The sequence below is a fragment of the Rhodnius prolixus genome, unplaced genomic scaffold, assembly GCF_049639745.1.
Source record: "Rhodnius prolixus isolate KJV_2025 unplaced genomic scaffold, Rpr scaffold_13, whole genome shotgun sequence".
In the NCBI taxonomy this organism is placed as follows: Eukaryota; Metazoa; Arthropoda; class Insecta; order Hemiptera; family Reduviidae; genus Rhodnius; species Rhodnius prolixus.
In genome coordinates this window covers 13,971,099-13,990,395 of record NW_027411583.1, presented here as the reverse complement: position 1 = coordinate 13,990,395, position 19,297 = coordinate 13,971,099, and the positions used below count along the sequence as shown (strand labels likewise).

At 37.3% G+C, this 19,297-nt stretch overlaps 1 protein-coding gene across 1 annotated transcript; it reads left to right on the top strand.

Moving 5' to 3' along the window:
* The first annotated feature begins 3,690 nt into the window (after positions 1–3,690).
* LOC141448253 (uncharacterized) lies at positions 3,691–18,089 on the top strand. Its single transcript, XM_074116499.1, has 3 exons — positions 3,691–6,557; positions 14,731–14,861; positions 16,653–18,089. The coding sequence occupies exons 1-3, from the start codon at positions 6,212–6,214 to the stop codon at positions 16,869–16,871; spliced, it is 696 nt and encodes a 231-aa protein (XP_073972600.1). The 5' UTR covers positions 3,691–6,211; the 3' UTR covers positions 16,872–18,089.
* Positions 18,090–19,297: the final 1,208 nt, after the last annotated feature.

The following is a 19,297-nucleotide window of genomic DNA, read 5'->3' as shown; positions in this document are numbered from 1 at the left end:
ACAAGCGATTTTCCAGGCCCCGCTTCAAAAGACATTTCCGATTCAGTTTGTAGATGAGAATTATTTTTTTCGAAATCTGGCGAACTAAAAACATCTATTTCCTGTCGATAAGGTTATTTCGAAAAGTACATATGATCGCAGGCTCTTCCTCAGCTGGCTTCCTCCAAGGGATCACGCTCTTCCCACGGGTAAATAACATGTAATAGAGTTTCAATACTATTTACAGGGAATATTTACACGGCCTTAATTGGCTAACATGTATCGCTGCCTTAACTGACGTGAGCGGTGTTAATCATCAAGTCTGCCAACTGCTATTTATATATTTCCTAGAGAAAATAAATTATAGAGATACACTTACAACTAATAACACATTTACAATTTTATAACCTTTACATCTTAGTATTGCTCTGTTCGCTGTAACTAATAATTAAAGTGTTTAAAAGAAATAAAATGTAAATTAAAAGGAGAACAGTGAGTGAAGGTAATTCTAGCTTAGTGGACACGTGACAATCTTACTGTGACGTAACGCCGTAATAATTCGGAAGTTAGACGGTCTCCGGTCTATTCCCTGGGAGCCTGGACGGTCAGTTGGGGGAATGAAATGTTTGTAACGAGAGAACGTAGTCCATAGGTTGGCAGCGCCCACTTAAACACTTACTATACTGATGGTTCCCTATTTCGGCCCTGAAGCAGTCTTCTGTTTGGATTGATTTCTTTAGGATGACTTGCTAGGTCTCTCTTTGACTGTGGTGAGATCTGGCGGGTTGTTTTGAAAGATCTTGCGATGGCGTCTTCCGGGCGAATTCAGCCTGGCTGAACACTTCACTGAATGTTTCACTTAACTGCAAACTCTGACCCAAATTACTAGATCAAACATTGCACACCACACACTGAAACGTTTCAAGTACTCAGAAGACCACACAACTATGTGTTCAAGTGTAAAGAAAAAAACCATAACCTTTTGGACTAGGTCAGGCGAAATTCTTCTTGCAGTTCTCTCCGTTACCAATGACATTTGTTTTTTCCAATTTGAGCGATTGCGTCACGATATAATTGTCCTTAATGTTCCTTGAGAAGGAGGCCTTGAAAGGCACTTTGCACAGCCTCAAGGTCAAAGCTAACCCTGAGCTATTCGCTAGGTACACTCGCACGACTTTCTGGTATTCCAAGTCTTAAGGTTGTAGCTAACACATTCTCTTCCAACAGCGAGTTTGTATTACCGTACATTACACTGAAATTAAATCTCAGAGTGAAGCATATCCCGTCCTAGAACTAATCCGAATTTTCAAAGAAAAAATAATATAAACAAAAGTTGTAGATCTCCATGAGGTGACGCAAATACAAGTTCAGAGAAAATTCCAGAAGCCACTTCCGTGAAAATCTCAGAAAAGTAATTTTGCACGATTGCAGTACTTTTCCTTACCGAGTAAGAGATACAAAAAGTGAGCTGTAATATCGTCAAGGAGAGATTAGGAACGTTCCATCAAATCTTCCTTCGAATAGCTCTTAAATAGCTAAGGTCCTTCGATGACGATGCGCCAGAGAAAAGAATTACTAAGCAAGAGAAAGCCAGATGAGAAAATGAAGCTATTTCTCCTGGGAACTCGTGATGACAAAAAGCAAAGCACATGCACTCCAGTGGCAACATTACTCAACTACTACTGACATCGGCGAACTCTACCATGTCAAGCTAAAACTATTTCTATTAATTCTCACTAATTCTGCTGTTAGAAGAGTTTAAATTGCTTTTGTACATTAGATGGATTTGGCATGGCTTCTTGTTTAAATTGAACTATTGAGGTTCAATAAAAATTGAACTCGTTTTAGGGGATAGATATGCTTATTTAGCTGTTATTTGTGGATGTTAACAAGATTGGGGCTCATGCTTTTCAGTCTATCAATATATTGTAAATAAATTAAATTGTCAATACTGTCTTTGTGATTGTTACATCTATTGAAAAAGAAATGGTTCTAATAATAGTGAGTTACTTTCTTAGACTACTTTAAGTGACCTAGTAGCTGATCCTACTGCTGTTTCACGAGACACCCGCCACATTCGGCCATTTGAAGTTTATTTATTAAACTTTGTTCAGCGATGACAAAAACATTTAAACCTACAACTTTTACCTTAAAAAGTTTTTCTGGAAATTCGTTTAAGGAAATTTCTGAGAAAGGAGGTGGGTAGATTGCTTCAAAAATAAGAATTTATTGTGACTCAAACTTTTAGAGTTTGAAGAATATTTGGGACATCTTGAGCACAGCAGAAAGTACTGAGAGTGTTCTCAACAATTTAATGCCAAGATTTGTGTGCAAATGCTTTTGAAAATTATGGTACCTAATTAATAGAAGTTAGTTCTTTATTTTTGCACACAGAAGGAATAATTAGTTGTAGTTTGAATAAATGCCTTGGATGTTCTGTGAGTGTAGTTCGATGAGGTGAGAGAGTGCGCTGAGGTAGTTATAGTTCGTACCGTAGACACCAGAATGCTGGTGCTGTTCAGTTTTTCTTCACAACGTAGATAATGTCTGCAGGAGTTCCAGAGAATTATTTTTCTGCCAAAAAATTAGTTCTGTTACTCTTTAATGAACTATTTCTTTAATATCTCTGATGTAAATACTTTTACTTTTCTTTTAAACACAATTTTTTATTGTTGTCTCTGTTGATTTCAACCAAGTCAGCGAATGAAAATTATGGAAATAAATATAACCAACAAAAAGTCTTTCAAAGAAATCTCACAACGCTTAAGATAATCTACAATATTTTTAGGTTTGCTCCAACTAAAATACTAACTTACTTAAAAATGGCAATAAAAGTACATTTTAAAACACTTTCGTTTTTCTCGAAAAGTCATTTTTATTAATGAGATATTTGAAGATAATAGCGATGCAACGTGGTTCGATTTGCTGCCTTCGAAAGCACTAATTTTCCAGCATGATCAGCCAGTCTAGCTGCAGTTGAACAAGTTTAAAGGAAACAGAAACATCACCTTAGTGAAGTACCTAGGAGAGTACTTGATTTTGACCAAAAGTCCATTGCGGCTTACTCTATTGCAGACATTCGACAGCTACTTTTTATCGTCTCTGGGACTGAACTCTCTAAACAGATATTTCTATCTGGGATAAGATCTTTCGACCGCCAGAACTCACACAATTGGACAATAGAAAAACCAATCTTCTAAGAAGCAAAACAATACCATTCTTTGGTATTAACATCGAGAACTACCATTCCTTATGTCTTTGTTTTCTTTTTAAGTACTCACTGAATAACTCAAAACTTAACACTAACTATATAGTTTATACATTATTTTATACTGTTTATAAATCATGTTTATAGTTTAAACTATTTATGCAGTGTATTATGTAGTTTGCACATATCAACTAGCAGCCATTGCAATCCTATAGAGGGCATGGCTATGGGCGTGGTCGCCAAAAATATTCTAGCTTCTGATTGGCCAATCGTACCGCCCATTTTTCACCCCTTACCCACTGCATTTTGATTAGTTTATTATTCAACACTAATTATTTCATAGAAAAATGTAGACTAGAATTTTTTTACTAATTTTTCCCCCGTAGGTATTCGATAAATTATCAGAATATGCAATAAAAATAAAAATTGAAAATATCCGATAACAATCGAATCGAATATGATGATTCATAACATAACCCAGAATGCTTTTAAAATCTAGACAACCTGGATTGGAAGCCAATTCGGTCATTTTCCCTTGTACTTTACCTTTCATTGTCCAAATGAAGGCTACCCTTTATGTTTATTTCAGCCCTGGCCATAAAAGTAGATGGCAGAGGCAGAAATTGTAGAAACCTAGACTAACTGGAAGCAATTCAGGGTTTTCCTCTGTATTGTACACTAAATTTTCCTAACGAAGGCTACCTTTTTTGTTTACTTGAGCTCTGGCTAGAAAAGTAGGAGATAGAGATTGAAAAAGTGGAAATCCAGACGAACTGGAAGCCAATTCGGTGTTTGCACTGGAGTCGTTTCTTCCACTACTCATAGCAGTGCTCGAACTCCGATACTGGAATAGCCTTCAGCTGGTCTCGGTTACAGCCGTTTGAATTTTTTCGACTGTCCCAAAATGAGTTCTCTTGAGGTGATTTTTCAACTTCGGGAAGAGAAAAAAGTCACAAGGACTCAAGTCAGGCGAATAAGGAGGCTGAGGAGCCACATGAATGTTTTTACTGGCCAAAAACTCGTTTATTGAAATCGCTTAAGGGAAACGGAAAACAAGGTAGATTTGTATAATTTTAGGGAAAAACATCTAACCTTCTGAGATGTAGGTCAGATGGAATTCTTCCATTTCGGGATGTTCAACTGGCGGATTGTCTTTAAATGAAAACAATTTGTGAAAAACCATTTTCAGGGGCGCTCAGAACGGATATTTCTGGTGGGGACTCAGAATATAAATTCTGCACGATTACAATGCCTTCCCTAACTATCGTATATTACGAGAAAATAATAATTATATTTTAGAAGAATTATTGTGGACACACTTAGACAAATTGGTGGTCGGACGTAAGCCCCGCTTGAAAAGTAGCTGATTTCTTTACTCGCACTTGGACTATTTTCTTAAAGCTGGACTTGTTTCCGGTTTGAGAAAAGCTAAAAACAAATATAACATTTCTAGTTGAATATCTTATTTCTGTTCTCTAATAGCAATCAGAAAAAGTGAAAATAATAGTAATTAAAAAAATATTAATAGCCAAAGCGAATCGAATTGTTAACTATAGGAAAGCGGCAGAAAAAAGAGCCTTGATCGATAGAAGCGCGTATGCTGGTCCGGAACTCCCGGCTAGAGAACAATGTGATGTCCGGTGTTGAAGTCATGGCCGCCTAGATCACGTCGCCGTAGGCTCCTGCGGAGCACTTTCCCCATTTTCCCCATCGTCTCACTCTTCCACTTGTCGGCCTCCACTTCTTTCAAAGCCGTCCATTCTTTTTTTCTTTCTCCTATTATTGTTTACTTTCTCCAAACAGTAGAACTATTCTATTCAAAAGTTGAACGAATGATCTTGACAGAGGAAGATTTCACTTGTTGGCTTCTGAAGCCATCTTCACGATAGAGCTACTACTTTACCATCATATTATTCTAAACGCTCAAAAATATCCGAACATTTCGCCGCTGTTACCTAGAATCTTAAGCAATATCCAAGGTAATTTCGCATACACAACTAAAGAAGTGCTGTATTCTGGCCAAGACTATGAATAAATAAATGTTTTCTTGTCTTTGGCAAACCTCTCACCAAACCCTCAGTTAGTTTCCTCGCCAGCCCTCTTTTAATATAAATAAATATTACTGTGATAGCAAAAGTTATCTGAAGTTACAGAATTAGTAAAGTAAGACAAGTTGTGGCTTTAAAAGCCTCGGAGAAGAATTAGGGTTGGCATGGTCCCAGAGATGTTTCTTGTTCTTAGGACAGCTATAAGACTGCGGCCAGCATAGTGCTTTTTAAGGCTGGAATCCCCAACCTTATTGTTTGTAGAGCGGTATAATCAACATCTATATTACAAAAAATCTATAGCAAACTGATCTATCTCTAATCTATCTCTGCTGATGGAAGAATGTCCGAAATGTCAGTGATGCAATGAACATGCCTCTGACTACGACAGACCAAATCGAAGACATTATCCACTGCTACAGCGAACCTAAACCCATTTTCGCATGTAACTAGTACTAGATTTTAAGATTTTTCTATTTTCTACTACTTTTAGTTTTTAGAAATTCCGTTCACATTGACAGACCTTTTTTTAACATCCTTTTTTTCGTGTATATTTCCGGTGAAATCACATTTGGAAACTTGGACAAGATTGCATCATTTCCTTCCTACCGGAAGTAAGAGAAAGTTCTCCAAAAAAAGAAAAACATCCTGAGAAAATAGTTGTTAAGGAGACAGAGAGTCTGCAGTTGATTTAGACTGAGATGGATGGAATATGAGAGTAGAGGAAGGAAGAGGACACTATTATAAATGGAAATACCAGAGGATCGCTGCCGGTAATCTGCAGTGGAGCGGTGCCAATGTTTACACACATCTAATGTTGCCGAATATAAGGTAAGTGGTCTGGAGAGATAACAAGTGATGTCACCTAGTGGCCGTCCGCGCAGAAGAAAGTTGTAGAAGTGGGGGCCGCGCTGAGACCCGTTAGCCGGGCGGGATATACCCAGACTAGCGGCCCTATTCAAGGCCAGTGTGTGTCGCGATGTCCTACGGTAGTGTACTAGTCGTGCTCCTAGTGGCGTGCTACGGTGGTGCCAGCGTGTTCTCCGGCATGACTGGACAGCTTGGTCGAGCGCTACAACGGCTGGCCAGGGCAGGACCTGAGCCCTACAAACTGATGCCCGGCTTGACCTTGGCGCCTACCGCTCACTGGAACCACACCAGGCCTACTGCCCACCCTAGAGGACCCACGCTGATCGAGTCAGTCACCGATGTGCTCAGAACGCACAGACTGCAATGGAAAGTAGCGCCCGGTCTGCAAGTGAGTCTGTTGGCCGACGACAAAGGAATGTTCAGAGTGCAGGCTGGTTCTGATAACGCATTTCAAGGTTAGTCAACAATATCCATCTATTCCGTTTACGCGGTAGATCAGTATTTCCGCTGTGCGAACATTTCAGTGAGATAAATTTTATCTTGTTTGCACTTCATGCAGTTAATGAATAAATAAAATAAATGACAAGTCTTATACGATTGTGTGCATTCAACAGATAATCCCGAGGTGAAAAGTCCCAGAAGACTGAAACTTGGTATTTCCTGTTGGTACCAGTCGCTCCCCGGTACCAAGGTTTTGGCCGAAATCCATTAGCCGGAAGTGCGTCTCCACCGAAGTTTTGTTCATTTTCAAGTTTGTATCGATAGTGCCTGCAACGATTATCTTTACACCTTACTTACCACTCGAACACCTAAATGCCCTTCCAACCACTTTAAACTCATTTGTTACCATCATCATACAGGTTTCTAAAACAAACATCACACTGAGTTGGTAAATTAGAGGGATGCTTAATCCCCTACCTACTGTTTTTGTACTGTTTGCTCGGCCTAAATACCTCTTATGTTTATTAAAAAGTTTTTTAAAGAAAAACGTTTACCTTGTAAAGTTTTACATGGGTATTGGTGAAGAATCTGTTTAGTTAGGTTTCCCTCTAATTAGATACACTGGTGTCTAGTGTATGGTGCAACCACACACATTCATAATATTAAGGGCCGTTGTAAATTTGGCTAGTATTCTAAATTTATTTTGGTTTCTTTGACCGGAAATAGAGTATTCTGTTAACACGCGCATATACACACACAGAGTATTAGTGTGACTCCAGTACTAATACTTCCTGTAGCAACTCAGTTTCGAAACTTTTTCAAGGTCGTAACCCTTCTACCTACAGAGGCAACAGCAAGTAAAACTGAGTTTTAGCGAAATTTGGTTGGATTCGAATTTAATCGTTGCCTCTACAAAATTGATCAGGTGTACCAACTGCTTAATAAAATTTATTTGCTAAGTTCAGTGACCTTGCTGGTCCTAAAGTGGTCAGTCTTTAGGCGTGTGGGAGTGATTTGTGCTAATTGGTGTTAGTGTGTCCTTCTCAGCCATTTCTCTCTCACTCTTCGAACTCATTAGGAAGGTAACACTGTTAGTGTTCGTCATTGAGTTTGTTTGTCTGGTTGCCATGGTGAGAGCGCAGGTGTGTTGGTGAGGGGAAGGAGAGAGATTCTCCAGGAACTGAAATCGCCGAACGCTTACACGGATTTTGCTTCAAAAGAAAATCTATTAACCAAAATTACGAAATAAAAAAGTTTAAGTGATCAAATAGACCCGGTGAAAAATGAATGTCGAAAATTTAACATGATCTTAATTCTCCATCATGGAACGAACACCAAAGTGAGAAAGTAAACAATTCAAAGTCCGTAGAAGGTAAATATTTGTATTTTCCAAACTAAATGTTAGGAGAGTTCTCTAAATACAATCACGTAGAATTCCTCCAGTGACACGGATATTGGTGTCACGACAACAACACCTGTAGAATTAGTTCTCTGGATCTTGTTTGTGCCAGTAAAATGTCAGAGTCCAAAACAAATCCACTGCTGGACAAATCCAACCAACAGGAACATTCAAACTAAAGGATAATTTAGCTTGGAATTCTAGGAAAGCAATATTAGCCAACCAGAACTCTAAATTGAGAACAGAACACATTACGTCATATAACGAACTTTAAAAGGTCTGTTTGTAATTATTATTGATTATAAACTATTTTTAATCCATTGAAATTCGAACACATAGGGATCGATTTAGAATATAAGTGGAATAAAGGTTCGTTCCATTAATGGCCTATCAAAGGCATTTTATTCTCAAATTACGCTCATTATTCCGCACATAGTTATTCTCTCTTCATTGAGTAGAACGACGATGTGCCTTGCAAATTACTGCCTGTTCAAAAAACGTTTGGTTCAGAAAAATAAAACAATAAAATGTTATTTCTGATGGAATTTATGTCGATAGAAATGTCTATGTTTTCACTTATTTTTATTAAATTGTATTGGACCACAGAAAAAGTTGTTGATACTGCCAAAATTAATTATTTGAATCAAAAATTAAATCAAGAAATCCACAGAGATATTACTAAAGTCTAAAAAAAATTCTATCATGGTCCCCTTTGGCTTGATTACCTTAATCATGAAGACAAAAATACCTGACCTGATTGAACACTTGACTGTTTACAAAAGTGCAACTTCAAGGCGCAATCACTTTGACCACAAAGAGTCCATGATGTTTCTTAATTTGTTCTTCAGCGGTTTAACATAAATGGCGTAGTTAAAAACAACTAAACTTGTAGATTTATAGGTTTTAGAATGACTGCTCTAATCGTGATTGTGGTCAGCTGTTTCCGTTATAATCAGAACAAACAACAATCATGTATCCGGTTTAATACACTCACGTAGCTTTCTTTCAATGCAATTCTTGTGGTAGTGAGCAAAAATCGACCCAAAAGTAGAGTTCTGCCATTTCCACTTAAGAGATATTTGTTGTTAGTTATGATGCTGTAGGAGAAACGCGATCTTATCTTGGCCGTGGAGCTTAGAAACTAAATTCCAGGGAAGCCTTGAAACCGAACTTAACCTACAACTAGATTTCTTTTAATCAGCTCCATCCAAAAAAAGTGATTTTTAGAAATTGCTCTCTGAATTCCAAAAACAAAATCGAAAAGCTTCGCTAAATAATAGCGTCACTGATCGATAGAGTAAATCTATAGAACTAATCTTTTTCAGCTTCCACACATACCATCAAATCGAGACCTATCGATTTTGATCGAGGTTAAACTAAAAACTATAAAGTTACGACAATTTTGGCGCCAAGCAGACCATATAAATATTCTTTTTGATCAATTTAGCACAATGTGAAAATTAAGTAACAATTATCACTTAGTGATGGAGGGCTGCTATTTTCCCTGTATTTTAAATCATTTTAAGAATGTGAAGAAAGCAAACTGCAATCCAATATTAATCAATTTTGTTATAATTGTGTTTGCCACTAATGGGAAGCGAGTTCACACGATTCATTATCTCATTTGCACTCAGTATTATGCAACAGTGGATCTTTACATCAGCAACAGCAATTCCTGGAGCATGTTACTACTACAGGGCGCCTCCACACGTCTAGAAATCAGATTTTCTTACAAAGAATCTGGTCAGAGTCACCTTCACCATTTTCTTTTACTTATGGTCAATTCTCGAGATAATGGAATCAGAAATATTTTATTGATGCTGATGGTGGCATAGGTGATCCAGAAACGTCCTTCTTAAATGGAAAAAACAAAAGGAATAAACGCTTTTCATTGCATTATCTAATAACTGTAGGTAAATTTAAATTATTGTAGGTAAATTTAAATGTATTTTTGATATAGCAGTGGCAACACTGATAAGGGTGTATTGAGAGGGGATGATAGTTTGATGGGGTGAGTCTTTATGTAACATGTGGTGCTTTATGTAAATGTTTATTTATTTTAAGTGAATAAACCGAACTTATGGTAAACAACTCTTGTGTTTGATTCAACCATTTAGGAAAAGTAATAATCTATAATTTTTCTCTTTTCACAACAAAGATCATGCCACTATTCTGACAAACTACTGAAAATTTTGTGAGCGAAACTTTAGTAAATTAAATGATTCCTAGCCACAGCGTAATGTTAGTTTCCGGTGATAATTCAAAGATCTGATACGCGCCTAGGACTTCCGCTAGATTAAACTTACGTGTTTGGAAATCTTTAAACGGTATTTTAGGTTGATTGAGATCACATCTTAAAGGCTGGTGACTCGTTGTTTTTTTTTTGTTTTTTTTTGGGTGGGAATTTTAAGAATCTAACAGATTGTATTCACGTTGTTCGTAAGATGATTATGTAAGCTAAAAAGTATTGCTCCAACTGTGCAGAACCAGTAAATCCAGTTTACATGGTTGTAAGTGTGACATTGAACTATTAATGTTAAAAAATACTGTTCTAATATATTGAGTGAGTATAGACTGGACGTCAGAGTTACTCGGATCTGTACAGCATCCTTTCCCTGGACCACTTTACAGAGGGTAGGCGACCTTGATCTCCTCTTCCACTTAAATACCCATTACACACTCCTTTCTCTTGTCTAGTCCAACTGGAGTGCAGCTCCAAAGGTACTGAGTCGACTAAGGTATAGTTAATATAATATTTCAACTGTTATTGGCTGACAGACGGAGAGAGAGATTCATGGACCATTTTTCGGATTCAGGGAGCCTCAAACGGCTATTTCCGGTCAAAGCCCACAATCGAGAATCTGCACGATCGTCACCTTCCCTTAGTAGAGTGAGAGAGAATGACAAAGTGTGGGATTTGATTTTAGGAGGCAGTTGAAAGGAATCTGAAACACCAGGTCACGCTTTGCCATAACTTACAGATGGAATTCGTTCAGCATCTCTAATTGCCGATCCACTGGCAACTAGGAATTAGTATGATTTGTTTGGTTACTAAATTAAATTACTACATGCATATGAGAACTGAGTATATGTTGCGAGTTCTAACTGGGGAACCGGAAATTCTTCAGCACTCTGAGAATACGAGGTTAGAAGGACATAATAGACAAGAGAAACTGGGGCGTGGAGTTATATTAACTTAATGTATGTTACTGCAGTGCGTATTAGAAGACAATTGATCAGAGATCAGCAGGATCACAGATCGACCAATTAGATCGATACTGTCGAGTCGGTCGACTGTGACATTGTTTTCACTGAAACAATGAAATCAGTGAGTTGATAACATCATAATCGACAATTATTAATTTTATTGTCATTAAAGAGAAATTTCACGCTTACTAACAACACGATGAAGGATATCATTTGTTGACAAAGTAGGTTATTGTGATAAGTAAGGAACGGATTTTTATGTATTTAAAAATGCCAAATATTTAACTAAAATATGCACTTATTTTCGTCAATTATGTGGAAAATATGAGTAAATAAATATTATGTTCTGGTGGAAGGCACAAGTCTGGATAGAGATCTTTTAGCATTTTAATGCGACTTGGTGCTTTTAAGAACACTTTTTTAACCACTGTGATTCACAGCCCTACAGTCTGTGGTTCACAGTTCCTGTCAACCACCTCCCAATAATGAAAATATGCCCAAAATGAAAAATATGTACATATTTTGATTAAATATGTAGAAATATTTATTTATTTTAATCAAATATGTATAAATATGCGATAACATCCAAATATGTGGAAATATGTGAAATAAAAGTAGGCTCAAACGGCTTAAAGAGTGTCAGTATGAATACTTCTAGTTGAAAAACGTCTGTAAATTGCCTAGAAAAAAATATGTAAATACATACGAATCCGTTCCCTAGTGATAAGTAATGAGATTCATCTTGGAAAAAATACTTTATATTCAATTAGGTAAACATAAGATTGGCTCCTAAACTCCGCTTTGTCGAGCTCTTCTAAGTTCTTATTCCTGATTAAGAGCTTTGAAAGCTTGGACTGCCAGACGACTCTGTGTGTGCGTGTGTGTGTGTTTGTTTGTTGTACGGCTCTAAGGGAGAGGAAGGAGTGGGATCAGGATGTATGAATCTGATTCAAGGTTTAGCCAACCTAAAAGCTGGACCTTGAATGCAACAACACCTGCAAATCCTGAGGGAAGTTAGAACTGCACTTCCTAACGGATGCGAAGCTGTTGTTCAGAGAATATTCAGGATCAAGTGTTGTAGAAGGACATACTTCCGCTGGCACCTGGAGCAAGGCACATTAGATCGGTACCAACCCCCCTGAAATTCGAGGTTTGTCCGTCCACTCATTAAGCCCAGGAATGCTACAGACTTTCAGGAAGAGCTAGTCGCTGTATTTCTTCGTGCTGTCGAGATCGGCCTAAGACAAAGATATTTTTTTTTTTTTTTTTTTTTTTTTTTTTTTTTTTAGCGCATCAACAGCTGAGGTTATTAGCGCCCGGAGCTTTTTCCAGTGCATTGTCGGCCTCCGGACAGTGTTCTCTCGTTACAGACAACACTGTCTATCACCGGACATTCAGCTGTAAGAAGCTCCTAGGAAGAGAAAATCTAAGGGTCAGCTGCTGGATTCGAACCCGGGACCTCCGCGTGGGAGTCCAGTATGCTAACCTCATAGCTAATCCCTTCCCTAAAGACAAAGATAATTAATTCCAGAGTTGCCATCTTCGTGACTATATCCATTCAGTGAAGTTGGGTCGAAAGATTTTCTTCGCAAAGTTCAGCAGGTCCCATAGCGGTCGTCTTCTCCCAGTTGCGATTTTTCTTTTTGAGCTGGAGATTACAAACTCTTGAATTTCATTTTCTTAAAACCACTTTTCTGAACTCCAGGAGTTTAAAAACATGTATTTCTGGTCGAAATTCCAAGATCGAGAACTAAACACGAACGTAACAGTTCTCCTGCTAGGGGCAACCAGACCATGTGGAATAACGGTGTTCCATTACTCGGTTCAGTAGACTGTCCTATATTTATTGTTCCAATGAATTACATAAACTGATCACGTTGGTATTATTTGTCCTTAGTTTAAGGTTGGACTCAATCTGAATACCTAACCATTACTTACATTAATGCTCCCTTAACCAGCCGAGCATTGTACCCATTTACCTTACTTAATTGACTGTAAATAATTGAGACCAAGTTCAGACGCCTTAATTAATTCGGTTATTTTGTTTTTGTTTTAATGTTGCCCGATTTGAAGTCTTCACTGCAAAACTTTAGATTAAAAGTCTATTTCCTTTTTTTTAAATTATTTCTATGGTTGTTTATTACCAGATAATTGATTTAATTTCTTTAAAGCAACCGTAAACAACCTGTGACCTGCATTTCCGGTCCCAATGTTGCCAATCATAAAAGTAAATTTTAGTTCAATCAAGAGTTGTAAAACATTATTATTTTTATCTCTATCTACCTGGTGCGAGCCAGTATTGTGATAGTTTAATAATTACGAAATTAATGTTCCACCGGAAATAGCACGTAGCCCACTGCACCATTGAGTTGATGTATTGTCGATTTAATAAATTTGTTTGATGGGCAGGAAGTTGCTGTATCGTTCACAATCTCTTAGATTCCCTCATACATCATTTCTCAGTGGGGATTTTACCAAATCGTTACTGCAGACTGCAGACTCAGACTTCTTGGGATACGAGAAGATCAGATTCAAGGTCTCTGCTCATAACTCTTTGCTGAGAAATTAAGGGCATTTAAGGTAAATCCGAATCATTGATTATGGCTGGGATTGGTTATTATCCAGCATTCTACTACCAATCATCTCTTCAACTCCAGGTTTATTTTACAATGTTTGGAATTTTTATAATAACCCATATTAACATCACAAAGTGGCGGACTTACTTCTGACCCGCGCCTAAGCAGGTTCGGGTTTTTCCTTTTTTTCCCCAAAATCATACAATTCTGCCTAATTTTCTTTTTTCCCTGAGCGAAAACCAGTTAAACCAACAAATATAATTTGATTATTAGCAAATATTTTTAACTTTGATTTTTATTGCATTTTCTGATAATTTGTCAAATACCTACGGGGGAAAAATTAGTAAAAAAATTCTAAACTATGATTTTCTATGTAATAATTAGTGTTAAAAATTAACCAACCAGAATGCAGTGGGAAAGAGGTGAAAATTGGGCGGTACGGCTGGCCAATCAGAAAATGGAATTTTCATGGTGACCACGCCCATAGCCATGCCCTCTATATGGTTGCAATGGCTGTTAGTAGATATGTGCAAACAAATAATAATACAGTGCATAAATAGTTTTAGACAATAAAAAAAATTCGGTTATAGTTTTTTCATGTATTTTCTGATTATAAAGTTTTAGCATTTTTCATCTTCTCCACATCTCGATCACACTGTCGATAGTTTAACTGCTTTCTTGGAGAACCTAAAACTGGGAAAGGCAAAACGTTTTCGAGCTAAATAACTAGCTCAATTGGTATCCAATTTAAAGGAACATCGTGCGAGTAGTTTTACAGAAAATTTAAAACATTGATTCAGTAAAATGTACTTCCAGTTGACTAGTTTGGCCAAAACTTTATTGATATCTCCTAAACGAAATATTTACATTTCAACTTTCTGAGCGTCATCGAATTTGATTTCCGTTGAAAATCTATAAGAATGCAATAGTTTTGCTTACCACTGTTTAAGGGAAAGAAAAAATATTATCTAGCAACATTAAACACTTATACTTTGTACATTGTAGATTCCAGTCGCACGTTTGGCATGATGAGACGCATGAAGTTGGCACTGCTGCCAATCATGTACAAACTGGGCGTGATCACAACGCTCCTGGTGCTGCTCACGGCGTTCGCCCTCAAAGGACTGACTATTGGGGTAAGCTCCACTTTATCTTTTCTTCTTTCAGTGTAACCCAATGTTGGATCCCGATATTGAACTACATTAGTGATGGCATTCGTTGTAGAGTGCGTATTCTCGTAATGCTGGTTTCAGATTGAAAATTTCATAGAAAATTCTTTTCAGAAAAGCTTCTGGCTAATTTCTTCAGATTATCTAATGGTAATTAGGGTAGGTTATTATGTACGTATTGATGAAAAGATTTAGGTAATCAAAAGAAGAAGAGATAACAGTTGAAATTAAGTGAGAAATGCAGAAAAGTAAAGTAAGGGGTCCCTGATACATAGCTCGCTACCTCTTTATTAATAGCTCTAAACTTTATTATTTGTGCTCAGCATTAAATCGAGGTAGAATTCGTAGAATGAAATAAGTTCTCAAAATAGGACATCAGTTACTCTGTTTGGCCGCAAATAACAGCACATAGACAAGGCACGCGACTTCAGTATCTTAAAATTTATTGCTGCAAAAATGTGGAACTGTCCTTAACATTTCCCTTATAGATTTAAATACCTTCGTCCGCAAGATGAAAAGTGCCAAGAGAATGAAAAATAAATAAATTGAATCCATTTTAATCTTAACCTGCTACATAAAACCTTCCACATTGTTTATATTTTGTTTTGGCAGTAGTTTAGAAAACAATATTGCTGTAGCCGATGGACTAGTTCCGTTGACATTGCCACTTCCTTTCACTTATTATCGTCTTCCGCAGAATGTGGGTCCCGCATGGTGGGGGACCTGTCTAAGTTAGTGTGTGTGATTAGCGCGTCAGCTGAGTTCGCATGCATCAGTTGAAATTACACCTTTCATATTTTTGCTTTTTATTTATTTAATGATTTCAACTTTCTGACCTCAAAACGACCCGCGTTTAACGTAGGCTAATGGTCAGATTACCTCTTTTTACTCTGATACTTCAGGGAAGATGTAATTAGTACTTTCTCTTTCTAGGAAGTGTTCAAGTTTTCACTGGAAATATCTGTATAAATATCAGTGTGGATGTAAAGTAGTTAGCGTAACTTATCGCAGAACTTAAAATTCGATAGTTAAGCTGTACTTTTCGAATAGTTATTAAGCCTGACAAAATCAACCAAAACAGAAGTGCCACTTTATACAATAGCTTTATCAGTTTTTAGCGATTTTAATGATAAAATGGGTTCGTGATTTTCCTAAAACTCTGCTGTGTAATGAAGTTGTATCACTTTTATTTGAAATATTTCGCAAGAAGCTTCATGTAAGTGGAGTTCTTGAGATTCTAACAGCAGCAGAGTGCTGATCATGTGAAATGTCTAACCAATATTCCGAGTTAGCAAAGTAAAAGTCCTTAGGAAGTGCTCATGAGCTTGCAATTGCCACTTTTTCAAGTTTGCAATTTTCTTGAGTAATGGAAATGTCTTTGATGAAATCTCTTTTATCTTTTTCGTCTTAGCGCGCATGTTTATTGTTTTTCATTTTATCGCTTCCACACTCCATCATTTCGATCACAAGAGGTACATTAATCAGTTTGGTGTAGAGATTTCCTGTTTCCGTCTCACTTTTTACTTGCTGAAACAGTTTCTTTTGTACTCGGACTTCATGAATGATAGGCCAATCACTTTAATTGAAAACTTTTTAAGAAAAATGATTTTATACAGGTTATAGAGGGTAAAGTACATAACTTTGGTTCTGACCTATGACAGTGTTGATAAATTATAAGATACCTAGTGTTGAAGCATCTTAACCTAGATTAATAGTTGAGAAAATCATGAAGTAATTGTTTGTGGTACTGTTCTGCAGATAATATTGATCGTGATGACGTCGGTGGGTCTGCTGAGCAAGGTGCACCACGGTGGACACTATGGCGGCCACGACCCCCACAAGGAAGTGCATGTGCATGTGCACGGGGGTCATCCAGGCTCGTCTCATTACTGGGAGCAGCACCCCTGGGACCGGCAGGCCGTCGGCACCTACCCCATTCACAGCACAAGCTCGCCATGGGCCCAGTACATCTCCTAGAGAGCTATACACGTCACACCAAACAGTGCCAAAATACTAACAACACCCCTACTACTAACAAACGTCTGGCAATTTTTAAAGGAAGGAAACCTGCTGTGTATAGTTGACATTAGATAGCAGACCTAGTCATTGTAACCAACTTGTAGTTTCAGTTTTGTAAGAAGTTAGGTTTAGCTAGTCAATTAGTGGAGGTACGAAGGACCATGGGCTGCGTTTAGCCGCAGCAATGACACCCTGAGCAGTATTACCACGGTGAACATTTACCAGCAGTTCCTCAAGCATACCTCGCCACAAGCCAAGGTCAACAAGAACTATCGGTTGGAAGATTGGACATGAACCAAACTCTTGTGCCTCAAGTCTTAGCTTGGCGTTCTCACAGAATAACCTGCCTCGAAGGAAATTTGGACCGTTTTATATTAAGACTGGTCCATGTCTGGATCTTCCCTACATTAACTTCACCATGTGATTGAAGTTGAAGTAAAAAAACTTTATGTTTGAAAGAATGTACAAACACATCATGAACTGAGTGCACCTTGAATGTTAGAATATAAAAGTGAAGAATCGATGTAATGTTGCAATGTTTAGTGATTCTATTATTTATTTATATTAGCACGCAAGTAAGACTGGTTCTATCTAAAACATGTTTGAGATAGGAACCATTGGAGTCGGCATCTTTCCGTCTGCGGACAAAAAGTTAGGCAGCTGGATTCGAACCTACGATCCCCACTCAAGACTCCCGAGCATTTTATTTCATGCTGAGGAAAACGACCCCAACCTCATTAAAACCTTCAGTCACCTTTGATTTGGTCCGAATCGGTGAAGTAGCTTCTTAATAGACTTTAGTTGCTTTGTAATAGTTACAAATAGTACTTCCATTAGCTCTTGCATTAAATCTTAAGTGGGATATAGGGCGGGTCTCAGGGACATAGCCATAAGTTTCTGTTTTGTCAAAAGTAAGTAGTTTGCTCTGAATGCTTTCTGAGTTCAGTAGATGCACTAATTTGCGGCCTTCTTGTTGTTCAGCAAGCCACACTATGTGGATCGAACAGTTTGAGGCAATGGTATCTTCTACTAAGTTCTACGATTCCTTTACTTTGGAGAGATACATTTTAATGCTTTAGCAACTGATTTTCATTTTAGAAACTCTGAAGTAACCTTTCAATTTAGGTTTCCATTATTATGATGCAAATAATAGTATTATTATTTTTCTTCTATTTTCCATGAAATCGTGTTTTTGCTTTAATCTAAATCTTCTACCTCATTATCCAACTAGATTGCAACTTGCTCGCGGAATTCCGAGAGTTCATGATTTTAGAATCACCGTCCAGGTGGGATTAGAATTTAAAGATTCGAACTTAGCGATGTTGACTTAACCCATGAAAGTTGCTGAAGAAGATGATGAACCTGAAATGAGTGATGTACTCAATCATAACAAAAGAAACCAATTGAACTAATCCTGACGAAGATGTTTTTAGAATTAGATTTAAATAGGGGCCAGATAGATGATGCTGGCTGATCTAAAATCGAGGGAGTAAAACCTTAGTTATCCTTTGGATACCAAGACCATTAGACAAAGTATTCTTGGTTTAGTTACGCTCTTGCCTCTAAGGCGAGCGATTTCATCTGAATTCAAGATCGAAACGTTAAAGTGTTACTTTTTCCATCCAAACTTGATAGGAAAACAACTTCTTGTAGTTGTTTTGTGTTTGTAGAATAACAGTTTGTTTATTTTGCGAAAGCTGCATGCATCAATTATTGTTTATTGTTTACTTTCTAGATTTTGTAAATATTGTAAAGTACTACATTTATTTTTCGTTTTCATATAAAATATATAGTGTGAATAAAAAGAAATTGTTTGTTCTTTTAAGCAATGGGTCCGATAGACTCAACTGTAACTTCATTCTAATAAAGCTGACCAAGCCTCTTCTAAATTTAAGCGCCGTACTAACAAGATCTGAATGTTTACGAACTACGAATTAATGAAGAATTTCAAGGCTACGAAGACACGCGACGTGATTATCATGCAGAAAATTCGAAATTAGTAAAACTATTGTTATCTCACAGTCAGAGAAGAGTTTAAAATGTTCAAACAAAAAAAAATGAAATAAAACAACTATATCACAACTTATTTTTATTAAACAAGATAGACACCAACAAAGTTCACACTCATCAACGAAAAACCAACCTTAACCTTCCATCTTTTCCTTAACTATCGAAAGGATCTATCAATCGATTAGACAATATTTTTCGCCCCTTTAACACTATGATGTATTTTTTCAGAGAGATTTTATTAATATTAAAGTTCGACTATTTTTTGTGTAAGTACCAATGCTAAGTTTCCAGAAAATTAATTACCATTACCGTTCGAGAAGATCGTGTGAATGTGCCCATCAGATTTCTTCGGACTGTTTGTGTCCGCCAAACCA